A 23,846-nucleotide genomic window follows, 5' to 3' on the forward strand; every position below is an offset into this window, starting at 1 on the left:
CAAACAGCGTGTCATAGTGTACTGGGCGTCATGACACCGCGAGGTAGAAGGAAACGAATTGGCAGACCACTTGGCTGCATCCGCCAAGCCAACCAATGCCAGTAAAACAATGGCGATCTCTGCACTCGACCTGGAACATCTCCCTATACAATATCTCAGGGCTCTTTTGCAGCGCACATGGGATACACACTGTTGTGACCGGCGCCAGAGCGGAAGAGGGAGCGGCGCTCCTTTAATCTTCAAACAAGTAACCGAACGACCGGCTGCCTACTGTTAGGACCGGCGCCAGGTCTGACAATGGATCGGCGTTCCTTTTGATGTTCCTTTTTTAGTCGCCAAACGGGCTGGCGGCCTGTGTCCACCATGTATTGTTCCCCCCTGGCCGGAGGGTGCGGCGTCTTGCCGCCACGACACCGTGAGCAGTTCGGGAGACCACAAGTGCCGCTTCTTCTTTGGAAGATGACGGCGGCGGCGGCGGCCGGAAATCGTCCCGCTAATTGAACGAGTCGTTCGGCGACCATTTGAAGCTTGTTTACGGCGGCCCTTTCGATGGATGCAGTCATCAACTTCAGACCCCTCGCCCAGCGACACCCCTTGACGAGGAGGAGCCACGTTCGTGCCACATGGCCGTGCAGTGACCACGCTTCAATTTTGAACGTTCACGTGGACCGTGCGTGCTCGTCACCCTCGCGGGTAATGTGTGATCCGTGGTTGGACGGTGCCCTCTGTACGCGGTCCCCGATCTAGGGATCTGGGGAGGACAGACCCTTTATAATGAGCCCCCACGGCTCATTCGTGTGTGCTTTTTTTCGAGAGCAGAACCGAGCAGAACCATGTAGAACCAAGCACCATGTAGCGCTATGTTAGGAGACATGTAGAGGCCTGCCACGTTTGAGAGCTCACCGTGTAGGGAGTTCGCAATGTACATATTGTAAATAAACCCTCTTCAAGTCTCTCTTCCTCCTGCCTCGACAACTTCATCCCGGACCTCCGGTGTCTGGAAACCCCGGTCGCAACAACTGGTTGGCAGCGGTGGGATACGAGTCTGCGACGGAGAGCGACATGTACCGGAGGCCAGCCGAAAGCCCTGGAACTCGGCGGGATCGAAGCAGCGTACCACCACCGCACGTAATGGGGTGAGTGCCTGGCTTTGTGCTTGAGATATATCGAGTCTTTTAGCCTAAATTCGTTAAAAGATAGATATAACCAACAACTGCCTGGCCACTGTGGTTGTTATCTCAGCACAAGGCAGCACTGGATGATTATCTGAGCAAGTACGCTAAAGCAGGAAAGCTTAGATGATTCAATAGGAACAAGGGGTAATGTTTCAAAATTTCTAAGGGTACGTTGCGGGTTAAATTTTAGGATGTTGTAAAAAGCAGGAGTGAAAAATTAACAAGAAAAAGTAGAGAGGGATGTTGGCCACGTAGTGCTACTTGGGTGCTTAAGCTTGTGGTCTCCGCTGTGAGATTTGCCAGGCTTCAATTTCTCTAGACCCAGAATTGAAGCGCTGGTGGGTTTGTGTTTTGTCACAGCTGAGCCAAAGCAAAGTAGTCGCCATGGATCTTACGAGATTGACGAGAGAGAACCTGCTGAACCTGTGTTGGGATCTGGAGCTAGATTTTAATGATGATATGCCTGCTTCTAAACTCCGCGAAGTGATTCTCGAAAGCAATAGTGACAATGAGGAAATCGAGCACTTCGGGAATATGTACTTATTGGACCAGGAGGAGGAAGTACAAAGGGCGCAAAGAAAGGAAAGATGGCGCCAGGAGGAATTGGAAGCTGAGCGCAGGCATGAAGAACATATAAAAAGGATGCAGGAATTAGATGAAGAGATAGAAAGGCTTAATTGTGAATTGGTGGCATTGCAGCAGAGTGGTCAATCCATAGATGTAGCGCACGAACGGTGCGATGTAGCGGCGGTGCCGTTTAAGACCGAAGCGAAGGCTACAGGTCAGACATCTGTAGATGTAGCGCACGAACGGTGCGATGTAGCGGCGGTGCCGTTTAAGACCGAAGCGAAGGCTACAGGTCAGACATCTGTAGATGAAGTGCACGAACGGTGCGACGTAGCGGCGGTGCCGATTAAGGCCGAAGAGAGGGCTACAGGTCAGAAATTTGCAGATGTACCGCACGAACGGTGCGTTTCAGCAGCGGTGCCGTTTAGGGCCGAAGAGAGTGCTGCGGGTCTGATATCTGTAGATATAGCGGCGGTGCCGTTTGAGGCCAAAGAGAAGGCTAGTGCCTGTAAGGGAATGGAACAGGTTTTAACCCATTCTGAGGGAAAAGAGCTCGCGGTCACAGCAGGGTGTGAGGGTTCCGTGGTGGGGGAAACGAAGTTAAGATTAACAGAGTGTTCCATCGAACCTTGCAGCCCTGTAGACCATGTTGATGAGCGTCAGAGGCGGACGAAAGGCTCCAGGTTTGGCACCAAGGAATGTGCCAAACGGAGAAAGCGTCCGAAAAACAGAAGCGCGGCAAGGCTCGCGATCAGCGCGGCGCGTTTGACGAGGACCTTCAAACGGCGTGGCGGATTTGCGAGAAAAGGCCCGTTGTCTTCTCTGACTGGCTTAAATCGCAGGCGTCTGAGCGGCCGGAGAGTAAGGAACAGAAGTGCGCAATCTACGCGGCCGCGGTCTTACGATGAACTGATAGGCAATCATCAGGACTGGGCGCGCGAGATGGCGGAGGAGCATATCGGTGATGAAGAACGTCAGAGTAGGACGAAAGGCTCCCAGGTCCGCACAAAGAAGCGTGCACAGGGGAGAAAGCGTCCGAAGGGCAACAATAAGGCAAAGCTCGAGATGAGCACAACGCGTTTGAGTAAGGGTTTCAAACGGCGTGGTAAAATCGCGAGAAAAGTGCCGTTGTCATCTCTGACGGGTCTGTATCGTGTGCGTCCGAACCGCCGGAAAAGAAAAGCGCATCGTACGCGGCAGTGTTTGAAGGAGAGATTGCTAGGCAATTATCCAGACAGTCCGCGCGAAAAATCAGATGAGCATGTGGGTGCTGGTGAGCATCAGAGATGGGCGAAAGGCTCCGTAGACGGCACCAAGAGACGTGCAAAACGGAGAAAGCGCCGTAAAAACAGGCAGGCAGAAATCGCGACGCGTTTGAGGAATGTATTCAAATGGCGGAGCGAAATTTCAAGAAAGTTGCCGTATCGCAAGCGTCCAAGCGGCCAGAGAACAAAGAAAAGAGAAGCGCATGGTGTGCGTAAGTGGTCGAAGGGCAAGAGACCCTTCCGTTGTTCTCGCGGTGCATTGGACGGGGTGCGGGGCAAAAGAGTCGGTGGTTTTCGAGGGGCAGGAAGCGACAGCAAGTCGGCTTCGAGGAACGTCGCGGGGTTCGGTAGCAGGGCGATTGACGCGTGTTGTAGACCCCGTTTCTCGAGAAAATCGTTCCGGGCGCGACCACCGCGAGTTCGACTCAGAGTTGTTGCGAACAGCTGTTAGCCTCTCGGAAAACGTCGACTCGGGACTGTTGAAAGGAACATTTTGTTTGTTTTTGTGATTTTGTAAATAACTCGTTTGTACCTTGTTTTCGTTAGCGCTCTATCATTTTGGTAGCCTATATACGTTGTATAGATCTATTGGAAGGATAGTGACACGCATTAGAGCGTACAGAATTAGGCGTTTGTCATCGGCACCGGAGTTGGTTTGTATGCGTCCGAGCCGCCGGACAAAACGAAAAAAAAAAAAAAGCACGTTGGGTAGAAAGGCAGACCCTTTCGTCGCTCTATCGACGGCATGTTTGATGGACTGCGGGAGTGCGAGGTACTCAGCGAGAGTAAGAACGCAGGTTGTCAGCGCAGAGCTTTGCGGGGGTCGGAGGCGAAGCGAATGGGTTTTGCCATTGTTCCATTTCCCGTTCGCCTAGAAAGACCCACAGGACGCGACACCGCGCATTAGTCCCAAAAAGGAGTAGACATCCGTGAGCTTTTGACGATGGTCATTAGTGGATTTATTTTGTTTTGAAATTTGCTTTTGACTGTTTAAGTTGTTTTGGATTTTAATGTGTTTTTTAAGAATCTCGTCTACCAAATAGTGTTTAGGTAACACAATTTTGGTTTTGTTCATTTCTTGGGCGTTGTACGTTTAGCTAAGGTAAGCGTTGTGCGATTGCATAAACGACACGCATAGGAGCCTGCGTCATGGTAGATACGTGTAAATGAGCAGGAGCAACGTTATGAACTAATTATGACTGAGCGTAGAGACGCAAAGTTATTGCTTGCGAGATTTTTCAGGATTCATGCGAAACTTTTTTTTGTTGTTCATTTAATGTTTTGTTCGCATGTGTCCGGTGTGTAAGAAAAGCTAGCTCGTGAGTTTATATGTATGCTTTGTGAAAGTGGCAACAGCAAGGGAACGATTAGGTGGTATCTCATCCAGGCAGGAGCACTGTGATGTGCGTTTGCGGATATATAATAAAGATGTTCCTAATGCAGGTGCAGCACGGCAGTTATGCTTTCGTCTTCTCAAAAGGAATTGACGACTGGCTTTGGCGGCACTAAATTTCGGGAACTAAAAGATAGCGTGAAGTAAAATGCTTTATTTTATGAGTATGATACCTGGTGGGTTACGGCGGATTGCTCACGCAAGCACTCGGGTATGCCACGGTGAGCGCATCACTTGACAGTTAGTTTTCTTGAAAGCAGTTTGAGGGGAAGATTATTATCGGATCGGGATTAGGAGTTTTGGTGAAACCTCAGAGAAACGTCCCGATTGCTGCTTTGTGTTTGGTAATACCGCTTAAGTAAGGTTGCTTTTGGATAATTTGTCGGACTCGACGTGTCTCAGTGCGGGCAGGGTGCTCTCCCGTGCCTGTGGTGGTGTGTATGAATGCTTTTCCCAGAGGGGAGCCACAAGGAGCGAGAGGGAAAGAGTCCTTGGCTGAGCGTCATCAGCAGTGGCCTGGAAGACAGCACTACACAGCGACACTTCGGGCAACCTGTGCAGCTGGTCACCCTCAGGTCGCTTCTCCCGCCGGCGGACGAGCTGTTGTGACCGGCGCCAGAGCGGAAGAGGGAGCGGCGCTCCTTTAATCTTCAAACAAGTAACCGAACGACCGGCTGCCTACTGTTAGGACCGGCGCCAGGTCTGACAATGGATCGGCGTTCCTTTTGATGTTCCTTTTTTAGTCGCCAAACGGGCTGGCGGCCTGTGTCCACCATGTATTGTTCCCCCCTGGCCGGAGGGTGCGGCGTCTTGCCGCCACGACACCGTGAGCAGTTCGGGAGACCACAAGTGCCGCTTCTTCTTTGGAAGATGACGGCGGCGGCGGCGGCCGGAAATCGTCCCGCTAATTGAACGAGTCGTTCGGCGACCATTTGAAGCTTGTTTACGGCGGCCCTTTCGATGGATGCAGTCATCAACTTCAGACCCCTCGCCCAGCGACACCCCTTGACGAGGAGGAGCCACGTTCGTGCCACATGGCCGTGCAGTGACCACGCTTCAATTTTGAACGTTCACGTGGACCGTGCGTGCTCGTCACCCTCGCGGGTAATGTGTGATCCGTGGTTGGACGGTGCCCTCTGTACGCGGTCCCCGATCTAGGGATCTGGGGAGGACAGACCCTTTATAATGAGCCCCCACGGCTCATTCGTGTGTGCTTTTTTTCGAGAGCAGAACCGAGCAGAACCATGTAGAACCAAGCACCATGTAGCGCTATGTTAGGAGACATGTAGAGGCCTGCCACGTTTGAGAGCTCACCGTGTAGGGAGTTCGCAATGTACATATTGTAAATAAACCCTCTTCAAGTCTCTCTTCCTCCTGCCTCGACAACTTCATCCCGGACCTCCGGTGTCTGGAAACCCCGGTCGCAACAACACACACGAAATTAACTTCATGTTACCAAGTTACTTCATGTTACCAGTGGCCGGCAGTATTTAAGTCACGCCGCACACAAGTTACACTAACAAGGCTAAGGATAGGACACAACACGCTCATACCTTTTGTCTGGTTAGGATCCACCATTGTGTGAAAGCACAAACTGTGCTTCACATTTTAATTGAATGTAAGAAGTTAGACACCCTTAGAAAACAATTCTTGGCATTAGCCTACCAACGAAAAATAAGACTCCACCCTGCAATGTTCATCGGTAGGAAACCACTTTTCAAACCCGGGTCACAGCTGTCATTTTTAAAGCAGGTGCAAGACTTTCAAGTGATTTACCCTGGAAATTCGTAGCACGACCTCTGAAGAGAGGTTGCTGCTACGGTTACTACAAAAAACACAGCACATGCCTCCCGACCCTTGTATACAAGGGCGTTCAAGAGGCATTTGTGCTAATACCACTTGTCACCACAGTTTACCATCACGATCCTTCACCACCCATTCTCACTAGACACCTTTCACGTCACTGTCATACTTTTAATACTGCTATGTTTTACCCACCGCAATGTGTGGAATTTTAAGGCCCTTATACAGCCACCTACCATAAACATTGTCCACATCCCTCGTCTCATGAAATGGTGCTTTTTGGCCATCATGTGGCTCTTGCGCCATAAAGCACCACTCATCATCATCCATTAAACCAGTAAATGGTGCTGGTTTCAGGTAGTGCCAATGCGGGTGTGTATGTTTATTCTGAAAATGCATCAAATGTTCAAGATTGTGTTTGCTGCGTGGCATTAAATATCTTAGCCTGAAATTGCATCGTCAATATTTGTTGCAGTGGAATGGCTGGAAAAAAGTGTTTGTTGAGGCAAGAATATTTGTGCGTTTTTTGTTGTTGTTGTAAGGGAAATTTTGTTGAAGCAGCATTCTTTGTAGCAGGGTTCGACTGTACATCTTGCAATACATTCAGGCGCATGCAAATCTAGTTTGCATTCACATGTAGTGCTTACAGTCCCTGTGTTCTCTCCCGACAGCATCGACAAGCTCTCACGTCGCCTACCTGGCTCCAACAAACCCTCCTCCTCCCCCGCCCCTGAATGCGAGCCCTGGCCTGAACATGGGGTTGGGACAGCCAAGCTCACCGTACCAGGCTTTCTCCACCGTGCCGTCTGCACACTTCGAGATTGCGCCTTCCTCGGCTGCCGTATTTGCCCGCATGAACCCATCTCACAGCAGGCTCTGGCATGTAAGGATGCAGTGGTGCACCATCTAATGTGTCACATCGACCAGTGAATACTTTGGAAATCTTTATCTTGTTTATTCAAAGCATGTGCGTCTGTCAACCCCTTTGATTGGAGTGCCAGGGAACACCACACCTCTAGGGCGTAGGAAGGAACAGCTCAACACCTATGCCACAAAAAAACTCAATGAGATTGAGCGTCTGAAAAAGCAGGTCATTACATAATACCCTGTTTACTCTGTTGTAAGACGAAGTGCTTTTCCGTTTGTACACCAGAAAAAGTCTACTGTAAACATACTCTTAAAAAATCAGTAAAAAGGCTGTCTTTTTGTGCCACACTGAGAGGCATCCATATTGCGTGCCTTTCCCTGATATTATCACGCATTCAGTACTTCAGGGTGATGAACGGCATGCATGTTATCAGCAGCGTAGCATTCTTCGTAGAGCGAGCTTTCAGGAAAGGATATGTGGGCAAGCACAATGATGAATATTGTTGTGGGATAAAAGTACGTGCTTCTAACTTGATCTTTTCTGGGAGTGTAACGAGACCTTTATTCATAAAATAACACAGCTGGAACTGTGTGATAGTTTTGAACAGCAAGGTTGCCTCACTCGTCCTCGCTGGGGTCGAGCTCATTAAATGCGGCAAACTTCTTCAAGGACCCCTCACGAGACCACAAAGCAAATTTTAGTGATGCAATTACGTTCCCAGTAAAGCACATTGTTCTACGAGAATTTTTCAAATGAATTGATTACGGGCAAAGAGATTAAAATATTCTGGAGCTGTGTGCAACCGAGATGTGTGGAGGTGAGAGTTGTGCCCCTGTCACGTGTGGAGTGACCTTTGTACCAGTGGAGGGTAGCAAATAGTGAAAGGAGCAATCACCACGTTTTGATCAGAAAACGCGCGCTATGGTGCCATTTAAAAAAGTTCTCATGCTCATTGTATACAGCATAACGTCATTAATTTGAACTCAATTATTTTGAAATTCCACTTGATTCGAAGGATTTTCACGTTCCCGTATTTTGCAATGTAAGCTTGTCTGGATTATTTGAAGCGGTGGCCGGCAACAGTCCGGTTAATTTGAAAGCTTTGGATGCCATGTGCCAGTTCCAAATCCCGATTCCACCACAAACCTGCGGAAACGACGACTCTTAAGGGGGGACGCGGGTCTTAGAATGGGGAAAAATGGCCAAAAAGTCGATTTTGAGAAAATGCGATATTTGAAATTTTTAGACCTATAAGCACGTGTCCTCAAATTGTAAACGCTGAATTCGATCAGTAAATGGATTAAAATTGATTATGAAGTCTCCACGGGAGCCACAAAACAACCCACGGCAGGTCAAATTCGTTCAAACTCCCCGCGCGCGCCGCCGGCGAGGCAGTTGGCCAATCGCCGCCATCTTGGGCTTGTTTTGAAGCTGATTCCTTTGTGCGCATTTTGCCACCCTTCAAAATGGCGTCGCTTAGCCAGAACGGCTGCCCTCGCCCCTTTTCCAGAGCTCCCTTCCAAACCGCTGATTGGCCGAAGCGCGCGCGCACCAGGCGAGCCCCCTGTTCCTCGCTTCCCATTGGCTGATGCGGCCAAAGTTGCCCGCCCTTTTTTTGTATATTGTTCGTCGACCGCCGGTTCTTGTTCGCGTACGTTGTTCGTCTGCTTCCCGCACGTGCCTGCTTGTGCTACGCGACCGACGCACTGACTTTTCGTCTTTTGCCGGCATGATTGGACACGCTCGTCTAAAGAAGAAGACACGCCAAGCGTACGGCAAGAAATGGAGGCGCCCGTGGAACGCCCGCCAGGAGAAAGCAGCCGACACCATGCAGCCGATTTTGCCTGATAGCGCCGAAGCGGCGCATTCCACGACGGCGCGCAGCCGCGGCCGCTTGTGTCCGAAGCGGTGCACTCTCCTGTGCCTTGCAGCAGCACCTCATCGGATTGTGTGGTCGTCGGATCGTCATCTTGCACTTCCAGCAGCATCCGAGACCACATTGACACGGCGTTTTATTCGGCGGACGAGTTTGCTAAGTGCGCAAGAAATGCAGCGGGCTTGAAGGCATCACTCGCATCGCAGTGCGCGACGGAACGTAAGTTCGAGTTACTAGATATTGATCTGGAGGATGGTGGCAAAGAAAACGGGACAGAACTTGTTATCGTTGATCTGGCGGCGATACGCTCGTTATTTGGACTTTTCGCGTGCCCAGAATGTGGTGAAAGAAGCGTCACTATTTCAAAGGCCAAGAAAGAGTGCGGGCTGTGTTCGAAGCTCATAGTCACGTGCGGCAGTTGTGACTTTTGCGAAGAGAGTTTTTCGTCCCCACGTATAGCCGACGATACCGACGCCAAAATAAGGCCGTTTGAAGTTAATATGCGTGCCATGAAGGCCATCAACAGTATCGGCAAGGGGGCAACGGCTCTGTCGAACTTCTTCACCGGGATGAATGTTTCGCATCGAGGGCTTCACCACAAGAGTTACCAAAGCCACATGAATATAATGAAAGAAGCCTGCTGTGCGACTGCTGCCGAATGCGAAGCGGCGAGCGTTGCTCGCATCAAGGAGCTCTATGCGTAGTTCGGCAACGCGCCAGGAAACGTCGACGTCATTTATGACGGCACCTGGCTTAAGCGTGGACATAGCTCGCATATATGTGTTGGTTGCAGTGTTTAGATGTATAGTGGCCTCGTGATAGACCATATCGTGCTATCGAACTTTTACCTGGCTTGCACCACAGAACCCAAGGAAGGAGAAGCAGGACATTCTGCCTGGCTCATTCAGCATGCCCCTCTGTGCCAGAAGAATGTTGATTGTAATGCTGGCCAGATGGAAGTGGAGACAGCACTACGCTTGTTTGAGCGGTCACTTGAAAAGCACAAGCTTTGTTATACGACAATGCTGTCGGACGGCGACAGCAGAACATTCCATGCACTCACAGAAAAAGAGTTGTACCGCTTCATAAAAGTGGCCATAAAGGACTGCATAAGTCATGTACACGAGCGTATGGGAGCTGCCTTGCGTACCCTTGTAGAGAAAAAAAAAGCTCAAGGTGGCTTACTTGGTGGAAAGGGCAGACTTACGCAACAAAAGATAAAGAAGATCACCTCATACTATGGCTACGCATTGAGAAGCCACAGGAACGATGTTCCAGGTATGCAGAAGGCTATTCTAGCAACTTTAAACCACATGTCCTCAACTGACGAGGCACCAAAGCATGACCTTTGCCCTGAAGGCCCTGAATCCTGGTGCAGATTTCAGAGAGCTCTTGCGAAAAATGAGAAGCCGCCACCACACAAGGACAGCCTGCCTGATTTCGTAACTTAGGCATTGGAGCCTGTGTTTAGGCGGCTTAGCGACAATGCCCTCTTGGAAAGGTGCAGCGATGGGATCACCCAGAACCCAAGTGAGAGCCTGCACGCTATGATTTGGCAGCAGGCCCCCAAAACTCTGCATGCATCCTTGCAGAGCATTGAAAGGGCAGTTGCCGAAGCCATCAGCCGCTTCAACCAAGGCACAACCAAGAGCAACGTGGAAATTGCCGGGAAGCTGGGCTACAGCGCTGGCAATAACTTGGTGCGTCGCAGCCTTGAGAAGAACAAGGGCAGGCTGCAAAAATCGCGAAGAGAGCATCTCGACAGCAGTTTAATAAAGGAAAGACTTTCAAAGCGTCACAAGCCAGCAGGGGACTCTGCTTCCAGCCCTGGTCTGCTGCAAACAGTCGTGATGGCAAATAGTGAGAATTTTTGCAAAAATAAATATACTTGGTTTTAGACCTAAACATTGTGTAAATCTATTGTCTATCCAAGGACAACATTATTACATGACTTTTTTTGTGTTCCTTTCACCTGCAAGCCACTGGAATGACCACAAAGTAAAAAAAAAATAATTCTTATGCTGAGTCAATGACTATTTTATAGTTCTAGAACAAGCTGTGAGCAGTATTCTGGGTGGGTACAGTGAAATTTAGCATGGTCATTTATCCTATAATATAGAGCTACAGAATGATGTCATTAATATCGCTGTAGCTTCACTTTAGCAAAAGAAGTTGCTAAAAACTTCAAACGCGTTTTTCTCAGTTCGATGTTTTTGCACATTGCACTCGGCCTTACGGGGGTTTTTCCTATGTTAAACTTAAGTGAACGCAACAAAGTTGGTATCATTTTATTCGTCTTAACGTGATCTAGGGGGTGATGCTATTTCTATTTCTCTAGCATCACTTCAAAAATTACCATTGAAGATTTTAGTGAGAGAAATTCATTGTATTATAGTGGCCATAAGTGTTCGTCCGTTCTCTTTCTTATAAAATGCCTTTAAATGGATAAAGATAGCATCACCCCCTACAGCAAGCCTCCAGCATTGGGATTATGCATTCACTTTTTGGATTTAGCAAGAATAAATTGCCTAAAAGTCCCATAAGCTGTACGCAATAAATTAAGATTCAGACCTTCATATTTTCTAAACCACTTGAAATATTAAGAAACAAATTAGAGATTTGAAATCAGCATGAAAAACTAGCTAAGGTAGTGAAGATTGGTCAAGATTGAGCAAAAAGATTGAGCCACAAGGCAATGCAACGTAGCAATTCTAATGAGTGGCAGCTAAAGCACTGCAGCCTCGCTACTTCCAGAGAGGGGGAAAAAAAAAGGCCTCGTGGTGAACCGAAACCTGCGCCTGCAGCAAACGAGACATGCATCACTGCAATTCTGTGGTGATGCTTGGGCAGCAGATCGCATGTTTCTCGCAACGTCAGCGGGTCATGGTTTACCCAGTCTTCCTGAGATAGCAAAGAAATTAATGAAAGTCAGTTTGGTGGAAATCGCAATGTATGCAAACCTCCGATTGCCGGTTGCTCCAGCATTTAGTGCTTTTGCAGTGCTGGCGGAATCCTTGCCACCCACACCTACTTCGAAAGCTAAGTCTGAAAGTTTCGGAGATCATTTTTCTCAGCCTTAACAGATCATGAGTTTCGTCATACTGGCCATTATTAAATTCCGTATTATACTAGAAAGAATGTGCGAATGGTCGCATCATGACGTGCTGACGCAGCAAGGAGCAGGCAACATGCTGCCCGCGTATTACTGTGTTGCAGTGAAGATGTCTCTTTTCTGCAGGCGCACATTTCAGTTGATTATGAATGCGTTTTTTTTTTTTTTTTCTATGGCCGCTGAGAGGCCCACCATTCCCCTGTGTTTCTGGCAACATTAGGGCCAGGTATTGAGGGAAAACATAGCCCTTGGAGCCGCACGCTAGCCGGCACAGCAAATGCCAAGCTCTGATTACTTCTAATACAGTCGAGCCCACATATAACGGCCCCACTTAAAACGAACTTTGGCTTAAAACGAATAATATCCGCGTGACCGTGGAAATATACCGTAATTGCGCGAATCTGACGCGCACCATTTTTCTGGTTAAGCGAGTTCATAAATCGCATGCGCGTTGTTAGAATCGAGTACGAAAACAAAAATGAATACGGTCGTTCTATTGTCATCGGCATTTCCAAAATGGCTGCCCCCTACGTACGTCGGCATGGCACGTCGGTCATTTCTGCCTGTGTGTTTCCCATGTGCGGCCTTTCGTTTGTGTGCTGAGGAGTTCGTCATCTTGTAGTGCATTAGCATCGACGGCATGGAAGAGCAGACTCCAAAAACTAGATGAGTGCACCAGGATGCCGCTTTTAAAAGAAAAGTCATCGCGTGTGCCGAGGCGGACGGATATCGGGCCGCATCGCAGTCGTTCGGAGTTTCCGAAACGTGCGTGCGGGACTGGCGGAAACGAATGCAGAAAATTGTCGACAACAAAAATTCACGCAAAGGCTTCAGTGGACCACAGCAGGGTCGGTTTCCGCAAATTGAAGAGCTGCTCGGCGAGTATGTGATTGAGCAGTGAGCGGCACAGCGGCCCGTGACGACAGAACTGCTCCAAGTGTAGGCTATGCAGTTAGCCTTAGAAAAAGGGCTAATGTGGAGCCAGTTTAAAGCGAGCAGGTGCAGGCTAACGAGCTTAATGAAGAGGAAAGGCTTTTCCCTCGGAAGGTGAACGTTCATATGCGAAAAGTTTTGCGGAGGAGTACTTTTAAAAGCTTCACAGATTTCACAGGTTCATCCTAAACTTGTGGCACAACAACGGCTACCTGCTTGGGCAAATCGGGAATGCCGATCAGACGCTTTACTTCGACATGCCTGGCACCACAACCATCGAGAAGAAGGGGGCGAAGCAAGTTCGCGTGCTGACATCGGGCCATGGTAAAACTAGAGTGACGGCAATGCTCCGTTGCACGACAGATAGGCACAAGCTTTCCCCGTACCTCATAATTAAACGGAAGATGCTCCCGAAAGGAGTGGTTTTCCCGAGTGGTGTGATCGTGCGGGCCAACGAGAAAAATGGGTGCGCGTTGCAATCGATGTCTTACTTTTTTTTTCTTTTTTTTTTTTTTCGTCGTGGAAACCGGGTGCGCGTTACAATCGAGAGTGCGGTAGATTGGAGTAAATACGGTACATTGGTTCTATGGCACAAGGTCGCACTTACAACGAACGTCTCCGAGCGCCGCTGATCGGTTACAGCGAACGGAGTCGGCGGTCTGCCGACTTCTTGGGGAACCAAATGAAACACAGCTTTTATAAAAAGTTGCGTGTGAAAACACAAAATTTTCGCCCCAAAAATTTCGTGATGCACATGTTTTAAAGAGCAGGAGGGATAAGGGCAGTCTCAAGTTTATTTCAAACGGCAAAGTGCTCTTCACCGAGGCCCGTGGCATAAGCTGCATGAGGCAATGGCTCCTAAGTTTCGTCGTTCTCGCAATCAAATTCCTCGAAGTCACTTTTGCCGCGTACTTAATTCACAATGCCCTAATCCATGGTTCCACGGTGTCAGCATCATCATCAGCTGTAATCAATCCATCGCAACTGATGTCCCACCCGCTCTGCCAGGTCGGAGTCAACGACACGCTACCACAAATCGCCGCCGGAGTGGTCCTGTTCGGCATCTTCGGGCTTGGCATCAAGCCTGACGTCGACGAAGTCGGCCTTGCGAAAACAGTTTCGTGCGCACGTAGCCGTCACCGCTGCCCTCGAAATATTCACCATCTACACAGTTGAATACCGGCACGCCTGAAATGGCAAGTTGGTTGCCAGGTGGTCAACAGCTATGAGCAAGCGCTCCGCAACGCGGCACATAACGTTCGGATTACGCCCTAGCCAAGTGGGCACATTTTCGACGTTTTGTTGAGCGGCGTGAAAAAGCTATCCTGACAACACACGCACACGCCGAGAGCGAGCAAGACGCGCACGCACAACACGCATGCCAGAATGCGTGGTACGGATCTGGGCCTGTTTCTAGTCTGAAAACAACTTCTGAATTCGAGTCAGCGTGGCTGGCGTCGCAGAGCGGTAGAGATGGGCGAAGGAGTTGTGTCAAGAGGGAAGAGCCAATTGGCGAGGGAAGGGCAAGGACTTTCGATAGAGTGAAGAGAGTGGAGGATATGGGAGGAAGGCGACCTTGAAAACTAAAACACGCGGGAACAAGGCAGATCGGGCAGCTTGCTTGAAAGGTCAGCGAAACGCGCAACATGCGCGTAAACGTGCGCAGAGGTCTATGGACAGCCGCCTGGATCGGCGCGTGCGGCGGTTTTCAAAGAATTGGTGGCTGTGGTCAAAGAATCGTGTTGTTGCGCCGGCGGGTTTTCGTGGCCTCACCGACTTGGATATTTTGTGATTCGTTCCGTGCAAATTAACAGCCGTTTTTACGCTTCCGCACACATGCGGAGGGTATGCCGAGCCGAGTGCAAAGTGAGCGAGAACAGGTTCTAAACACGAAAAGAATCGCGAATCGTCATAGTGGGTAGGGTAGCGTATGCCTGTGCACTAGAACGATGTGACAAGACAAGATGCGGACGATAAGATACAGACGATGTTGGCAAGTGGTCTGGTCACTCAAGGCCGGCAATGTCGCACCATTCCCCATAGTTACGTCTGGCGGTTCTTTTTTTTTGTGATTCAAAAATAAACAAACAAGCAGTATTTTATTGCGTCTCTTGGTGCACAGAAGGTTCTTTTTAGTGGAGCTGGATAGATTACTAGTGATCAATTGTAGGTGGTTCGTCTGACAACATTGGGATCATTTTGAGAATGTCCTGCAGGGGTGCATGTATTCTTGTGAATTTAACGAAATTGCTTATAAGCAGAGCACTGCTGTTTATAATATTGTCGTTTCAGATGTTGTCATACATTGAGCTTTCACTCGGCGTAAATTGTTATTTGACTTCAGTGTCCCTTTAAGGGTCCCCCAGTTTTTCTCTAAGTTATTTTCGGCTGTCACTTAGTAAAGTTACACGTATAATTGCATTGAAATAGGCGAAAAAATTATTCTGTATTAAAGTCAATTCTCACATCTGCTATTATTAATATTTTAGGTATGTTTCAGATACTCTACTGTGTTTGCACGCACGCATTAAGGTTGTTGTCACTATGATAAAAAGGTCTAAATATAATTAAGTCCAATAAAATTTTGAGTTAGCTATAGGTATGCTGACTTTGTAACCATTTCATATCTTGTTATCATTGTCAGTTAGATTGAGATATGGCAATTAATTTTTTCTTCTCTCTTAAACTACATATTTCATGGTGTGTTTATGTTGTCATAACTGGTAGAAGACAGCTGCATTCAAAGAAATACAGACACAAACATTTTGTCTCATTTTTTTCACTTGCAATAAATAGCTACTTTCCCACTTATCATGGCTAAAAGAAGCGAGACTTTGGTCTGGGCAAGCTGGTTCATAGCCATAGGAGGGCACAATACTACTGTGACTGTGTACGAACACTCAACAGGGCTTGTCCAACAGCGTGGTCAAAGAGCGGCGCTCGTCTGTCTTGCTTACGTGTTGTTCTTCCATTTTCCCAGTCGCACTGTGACTTCCTATGGCTAGAAGAAGCCTTGTTTGCTCGAGCGTGTGATGATTATATGGAGACGTTTCTATAGTGCCCAGCCACAGCTTCAATATGAGAGGGGAGTGTTGAGAGAAGCGGGTTGGTTTTGTAAACTCAGGCGACCTTGTGAGTACGCAAAATAGCAATGCACGTGGCATCACCTGCACCTGAGCATCTTGTGACAGCTGCGACATATAGAGCACTGGGAGGATGCACATCAGCCAGTCCAAACTTGAGATGTATTGGGATATCGGTTGTCTACATTAAACAGAGTTCATGTTGGTGGTGTGAGGTGCCCAGTTTTCTGCTCATTTGTGCAGCGTACACTTCAAAGTTGAGTTTGTCTTATGCTGTATCAGCCAGTAATATTTGTATTAGGTGTGGGTGTCCACACATATAAATCTCACAAATTACCTGGCCTTCAAGGTTTTGTGTGTGTACTACTTTCAAGCATAGTTTCTATGTTTTTGCATGGTCTTGTTAAAACTTTTCTGTTCGTTCTGTGTTCTTCCCTTCAGACTCAGCAGAGAATGCAAGAGATGCAGAGGCGGTGCATGTACCAGCACTCCCTGTACATGCAAAGGTGAGGGCCACATTTTTGCATATTAGCCTGCTTATGGGAACGATACGAATTGAGATATGCGAGCACGTTATACTACAATGGCCATTGTCTTGTCTTCTGGCACATTTGGCTGGGCATCACTGCTCTGACTCTGCTCTGACTGCTCACTGCTCTGACTTAGATCAAGAGCATGCGCGCAACAATGCGGCGCATGTTCTTGATCTGAGCCAGATCATGGTCGTCCTAATCTAATGTGCTGCAGCTGCTTGCACGAGCAATCGTTGGCTGTTGCTGCGTCTTCTGTTGCAAAGAAATGAAGTGCAAATCGAGTGATCCGATTTTCGTTGCCCTTCAAGATGAAGCGTGGTGCTCTGAAAGAACCGGCAGGCCATTCTCGAAGTGCTTCATTTCAACGAGCTGAATGTGACATTAGTGCTCCAAAATGACCAGTAAGATGCACCAGTAATTGTATTACTTGAGTTAACGTATTTTCTCGCATCTAACCCGTCTCTCTAACTTTGAACTTCCCCAAAAAACAAAAACAAAAAATTCTCACGTGTAACTTGCATGATTATTATAGTTGCAACTGCACAGTCACGATCTCGTTTACAAAAAAACTTTATTTCGAAGCAATCGTCGCAACGTTGACTGCACCGATTCCGTTCCTTCAATCATCGCCCGACTCGCCACTGTCCCTGCTGCCACCACGTCGGCCGGAATCACCCCCAGCCTGGCCATAAATCACTGGAATCATACACAGCTCACATGAAACTCACGTGAGAAGCTCATCACGCAGGCCAACATTAGCGCTTCCGTTTGCGCCATCTCCTTTGACACAGCATGGCCACGAATCCTCCGCTTTTCAATCAATTTGACTAACTGCGTCTCAAGAAGGGGGTACAGTCACCAGTCTTCGGTCCGCGAAATCCTCTCTTTATTTTTGCGTGTATTTTTGAGAGAGTCCTTTTTTTTTTTCACCAGTCGCGAGTACAGGACTTGTTGACGTCGTGGCTCCTCACAGTAGCTATGATCTCGAGATTTTCTTTCACGCTGTGGCCCACTCATGGTGCCTCACCAGATAAGGCTGACCAACGTTGCAAATTGGTCACACCTGACTTAGAAACAGACGTTGTCAAATCGCTGTTGTGACGCTGTTGACCAAATCAAACAAAGCACGCAAAAAGTGAATCGACATGCTACAGATGGGATCTGATTGTGGCCTGTGATGGTTTTATTGGGTTTGCACCAAACGATGCAGATGGAAACGCGGACTGCACAGCAGGCCATGCATTGCCGTGAAGCTGACCTCTGCTTCCAGATAATTCAGAGATGACCCGCACCCTCACATATGCGAGAAAATACGGTTGTTGTGTTACATTGTTACTGCTTTGTGATGTGAAGTATTACCTTCTTGCAGTTTCAGTTTGCGATTTTTTTTATTCTCCATGATATTAAGATGTTCTCTGAGCCTCGGCATGCTGATCAGACAAATCAAGCTAAACACACATAAGAAAAATCTTGTTTTCTTAGTCCTAACTTTTTTAATGTTAAAGCTCACTATTCCAAATATTTAACAGACCAGGAATTTGTTCTAGTAAAGCGGAGATTGAACTAAAGAAAAAAACCTTTGAATATAGTGCAATTATGGACAGGCACAGCCTGTGAAATCTTTGGAGATGGTGGGACAAAGCATTATCTCCAGCTGGCGCATTTTTGTTTTGGGTGGGGTGTGGGGGAGGGTTGGGGTTTTTGAAGTGAAGTTCCGAGCAGGCAGGCATGTGCACATGCAGTGAAAGTAGGCAGGTCTTGGAGAAGGAGCCTATCTATCGTCTACGGCCACAAAGGATCTCGGCTCGTGTGGAAGAAAGTTGAACCTCGCGTGGATACAGTTGAACATCTCTGTAAAAGACACTGATGTAATAGACAAATAAGTAGGCACAAGAACTGCTCCTTAGAGCATGCGCCCTGCAAAGCTGTCCAACGGTATAAGATTGTGAAGAGATGCAGAGCAACATGCAGCACTCGTCTTTCGACAATACAGTAGCTTCTCGATTAACAGAACTTTGTTAAAGGGAGATGGGATCTGAGGGAAAAATATGTTGCATTGCTATGTAGCCCACGCAAATCTATTTTTGGCTGTATATATAGTCTTTTTTAGGCTGATTTTCATTAGCCAGTTAAACTTTTTTAGAAACTAGCGCAGTTTTTGTTTTATGCCATGACAATCTGCAAAGTATAGTTCATTTTGGACAAACCTTTTATTCCACTAAACGTTTTTGAGCCAATAATGACTCGTATTACTTTATGTTAACTGTAGAATGCAAACTTTATTTTTATTTACAAAATACTGCAGGCCCATTTAAGGGCCCCAGCAGAAGGGGCAAAATCATAACATCAAGTATCAAATAAGTATCAAGAAAGGACTTCGGCAATTTAATGAGCACGACAAATTGGAATTTGAGAATTGTTCGAATCCCCAGCTCATACTAATTGCTTACTATAGGTTTGTAGTAATTATATAGGTGATATCAAGTATTAAAGGCAGTATTGCACCCTTCACATACAGTCCTAATAATTATGTGGGCGAAATTCTGTCCCGATTGGGCTATGAGAAGTTGCTTAGAACTGGATTCTAAGAAAAATGCATTTTGAAGATACAAGTTAAAGCTCATCTATGCAGAAAAGATGTTTTTTAAGATGATTTCTGTCATCACGAGAGTTTGGCAATCATAGTTATTTTGATCGTGTAGCTTTAGGGAACTCCTGTTGCAAAATTCAATGGCAAGCAGCCAGCTGACAATTTCCAAGGGACTCTAGACAATGAGCTCTTTTTAGTTCTTCGTAGCCACCCTACACTCTTTGAGAGCAATTTTAACATACTTGAAGTTTAATTACAGTTCACAGTTTTTTTATCATGAAGGTATAAAAACTAAACTAAAAAAAAACAAACTTTAGTTTTTCGACTTTCATGTCCTCTTAAATGGGACAGCTGCTTAAATGGAACAGCTGCCTTAGCACGACTGGCATACTTGGATTCTTTGCCCTTGTTCATCCCCCAGTAAACGGAACTGCTGTTGAACAGAACACATTTTCCAGTCTCTTCAGGTTTTGTTTTACAGGAGTCAGCGGTATACCTTGACAAGTGTGTACTCTTTTTTTTTTCTTTAAGCCAGGTCTGGGTTATACCAGTAGATTGGCTCTTTCACAGGGAAAAGCCACGCATGTCGTAATCTTTGTGCTCTCACTTGCTCACAAATGATGTCGTTTTCTGTCCTTGCAGGCAGCAAGAGGCGTTGGCCCTGCAGCGCATGATGGAAGCCCAGCGAGCAGCTGCGGGGCTTGCAGCAGGTGCTGCTGCCGCCGTCGCCGCAGCCGCGGCAGCTGCCGCCGTACCTCCTTCACCAACTGAGGGACTGCCTTCGCCAGCGGGACTGGATGGGGTCTTCGTGTGCGCAGGACGGGGGGCCTCCGGTGCCCTCTTGGCACAGGGCACGAGGGACGCAGCCGCAGCACCCCCAGCTGGCGTCGATGGCAGTGGCCGGGGAGTGGGATCCTCTTTGTCTGCGGAGAATAGTGGCGGATGCCAGGCAGCTGCAGCGACCCCACCCCTGGGAATCCAGGTGGCTAGAGAGGCGGTTGTGCTGGACCCCAACGTTCAGGCCGAAGTGGTCATCCCATCACCCACTGGGTGCGTAACAATTCGTTACTGACTTCTCGGGAATGTGGTATAACTACAGTATCTTGTCGCGTATAAGTCTACTCTGAATATAACACAACCGCCCCAACTTTTAACCTTGAAATGGGGAAAAAATCTGCAAGTAAATTAAGAAATTAACTGCACTGGCAAAACAAAAAATTTATTGCCAGCAAACTACAACTTTAAGCCTTCATGTGGGATCTGTGATCTCGCACTTCGCAAAAACTATGCTCACGCGTTCAATGATGTGCCCTCGGAACAAGCATGCTTTTGGGCCGGAAAAGACCACCTGGGTGCCAAAGCCAGACGAGGCGGAACCATTTCAGCACAATCTCTTCCTTCGAAAAGGCCTTCTCATTGACGCGAACAATAGCTTTAGGGGGAATTTCTCTTTGAGCATCGTCTACTGCTTGAAAACAATAAAAGCTCGCAGCTTGTGGCCGTCGGCAGTGCAGCACAGCATTACCGTAAAACAATTGTGCTTATTGCCAGTAGTTGTCAGGTGCACTTGCCACTCACCTTTTGCTGACACGGTTCGTTTGCTTGGCATATCAAACCAGGCAGGTGCTTGATCGGCATTGCCGATATGGCTGAGCATGTAGGCGTGTTTTACCTTCTGTTCACGGACAAAGTTCAAGAAGGCTTCCTTTTTCATCATATTCCTCCGGTGGCTTTTGACAAATAGTCATGCACCGCATCAGGCTGAGCCCATGTCGATTCATTAAATTAGTCACGCATTTCTTCGAAATTTTAAATTCACTGCAGGTGATTTTCAATCCATTTGCAACATGTCGAGCCTTCACCTGAATGTGCTTGTAAGACGCACTCGGGCCATTCTCCTGCTGTTCACCAACCCATTCGTCGACAGTTCTTGGATGGCAGGGTATTCACCTCCTTTCGGTCATTGAAACAATTTTCGCCATCCAGGGCACGCCAAAACTTTGGCCTTTTTTGTCGCCAACATCGCACACATTTTCCCGGGCCGCCAAATTCATGCTCCTCTGAAAGATTGCTTGTCAATTCAGCGTGAAGGGTCACTTTTCTCTTGAACATTGCACTCTAGCTACGTCAATGCATTGAAGCCATTTTGATGCGGGATAGAGCGAAGGGACCCAGAAAATGTAAGCACAGCGTGAACTTGCTGAGCCTGTGCAGAATTAATGCGCACCCCCACAATGCACTCCAGCGCAGGTCGCGAACCGATTCAAAGCCCATGCAGAAGCCGAAGCTCTTCGTCCGGCCTCCGAGAATAGTGCCTGCAAGAGGATCTCTAGAGGCTGCTTTCGTCGCATTGATCTACCAGAGCACTTAGTACTGTATTTAGAAACGGAGTAAAATATATTAATTTTAATCGCTCTTGCTACATAATAAATATATAATAGGTGCATAGTATTAGTAATTACCTTGGTAAACGTTGATTGCCTTACGTTCTTTTTTTACCCCTCCCCCCCTCGCCATGTAAAAATCCGCGTATAAGCCTACACTCCTAAACTTGGCGCTCCAATTTTTTTTAAAATTGACTTATATGCGGCAATATACGGTATGCGTTATGGCTCGTTCAACTTGTTCATGTTAGAAAGACTGCGTGCAAGTGTGGACACCAGAGAAGTCAAGGACACCTCAGATTCACTATGTGCGCCGTCTTGATTTCTCTAGTTTCTGTGTCTGCCCAACCTTAAAGGGGGGACATGGGTCTTAGGGCTCTCTCATTAACATTATGAACCAAATGTGACAAAAGTTGGCATGCTTACTTAGTTTGTTCTCCTGATTTTAAAAATGTAGTGATTTTTTCTGTAGCTCATTAGTTAATTAGATAATCAATATAACAATTTCTATTGTTCTTACCGCAATGGAAAAATACCGTATATACTCGTGTAAGGGCCGCCCTCGTGTAAGGGCCGCACCCCAACTTTGAAAGCGGATATTTCGAAAAAAAAAAAACAAAAGTTCAAAATGTCCCGCCAGAAAAGTGTAGTTAGTTCATTTACAGCCAGATGGCGCTGCACGCTTTTCCGCTTTTATTCTACTTCCGCCGACGCGCCGACCACGCTGTTGACAGCGCGCCGCCATATTTGCCTTGTGCGGCCTCTTTGTTGGCATCGTTCCTAGCATCGTGTCGATACGTTGGCAGCGCGACTTCAGATCGGTGTCGTCGGTGTCACTTTGTTGGTTGTAGTGAACCCTGCAGAAGCCAGCGCACGTGACGGACGATGGGCCGGCATCTGAGATCATTCACTGCAGCATTTAAGCTGCAAGTGATTGACTATGCCGAGGAGCACGGGAAGCGGGAAGCTGGACGAAAGTACGACGTCGATGAGAAGCGCGTGCGTTACTGGATGAATCGGAAAGATGCCCTCGCCGCTACTAACAGGAGCCGAAAGGCGTTTCGCGGGAAAAAGTGCAAGTACCCGCAACTCGAAAGCGAGCTCGTCAACTACGTCGTCGACACACGAAGGGACGGCTACGCCGTATCGACTGACATGATACGCGTCAAAGCCCTCAGCATCGCTCGCCACATGGAAATACCCCCGGCACAATTCAAGGCAAGTCGGGGCTGGGCTACGCGGTTTATGAACCGTAACCAGCTTTCTATTCGGCGCCGAACGACGATTTGCCAAAAACTGCCGCGCGAGTACGAAGACCACGTCATTAAGTTTCATCGCTTCGTGAATGCTCTCAGGAGGGAGCATGAATACGACCTGTCCCAAATTGGGAATGCGGACCAGACACCTGTGTGGTTCGATGCACCGGAAAGCACCACAGTGGATTTAAAAGGTGCGAAAAGTGTGTCTGTGCGCACGACTGGTGCAGAACGCCAAAGGTGCACTGTGATGTTGTGCATCACGGCAGACGGCAGGAGGCTTCCGCCGTACGTCGTATTTAAAAGGAAGACTCTCCCAAAAGAGAAGTTCCCTCAGGGAATCGTCGTACGTGCGCAAGAGAAGGGCTGGATGTCCGAGGAACTGGTCGTTGACTGGATTAAGACCGTCTGGGCAAACAGACCTGGAGGGCTGTTACAACGGAAAGCCCTCCTTGTTTTGGACAGCTTTAGGGGCCACTTGACCGACCGCGTCAAGAACCGAGTTGCCGCAACTCGTACGGACTTGGCCGTCATTCCCGGTGGCCTGACGAGTGTGCTGCAGCCGCTCGACGTATGCGTCAACAGACCATTCAAAGTGGAATTTCGCCGATGTTACTCTGAATGGATGGCTGGAGGCGTCCACGAGAAGACCCCTACAGGACGGCTGAAGCGGGCGTCGCTCCAACAGGTGTGTGAATGGATTTTGAATGCGTGGCGTGCCATGTCAGTAGAAGTAGTTGCTAAAAGCTTCAAGGTAACGGGAATTTCGAACTCCATGAACGGCACCGAAGATGACCGTCTCTGGGAAGACGCGGACGCCGAGGCGAGCTCCTCCGAGAACGAGGACAGCGAAATGGAATCCGAATAAAAACATTTCTGGCATGTCATTTGTGACTCTTGCACTCTGCTACTGTTGCATAAACAGTACAGACCTTTGGCCTGTACTGCCTGTACTAAATCGGCCTGATTCGTGTAAGGGCCGCACCTAGCAAAATTTTCGAAAAAAAA

At 48.0% G+C, this 23,846-nt stretch overlaps 1 protein-coding gene across 12 annotated transcripts in view; it reads left to right on the plus strand.

Moving 5' to 3' along the window:
* LOC119172939 (uncharacterized) overlaps nucleotides 1-23,846 on the plus strand; it is a 1,216,589-nt gene that overhangs the window by 42,208 nt on the left and 1,150,535 nt on the right. For all 12 annotated transcript variants that reach the window (XM_075891711.1, XM_075891710.1, XM_075891712.1 and 9 more), the window contains 3 exons: nucleotides 6,875-7,086; nucleotides 16,517-16,581; nucleotides 19,841-20,248. In XM_075891711.1, the coding sequence (XP_075747826.1) occupies nucleotides 6,875-7,086; nucleotides 16,517-16,581; nucleotides 19,841-20,248 (685 nt within the window). The remainder of the gene's footprint in view (nucleotides 1-6,874; nucleotides 7,087-16,516; nucleotides 16,582-19,840; nucleotides 20,249-23,846) is intronic.

The sequence above is a fragment of the Rhipicephalus microplus genome, chromosome 4 (genome assembly GCF_043290135.1).
Source record: "Rhipicephalus microplus isolate Deutch F79 chromosome 4, USDA_Rmic, whole genome shotgun sequence".
In the NCBI taxonomy this organism is placed as follows: domain Eukaryota; kingdom Metazoa; phylum Arthropoda; class Arachnida; order Ixodida; family Ixodidae; genus Rhipicephalus; species Rhipicephalus microplus.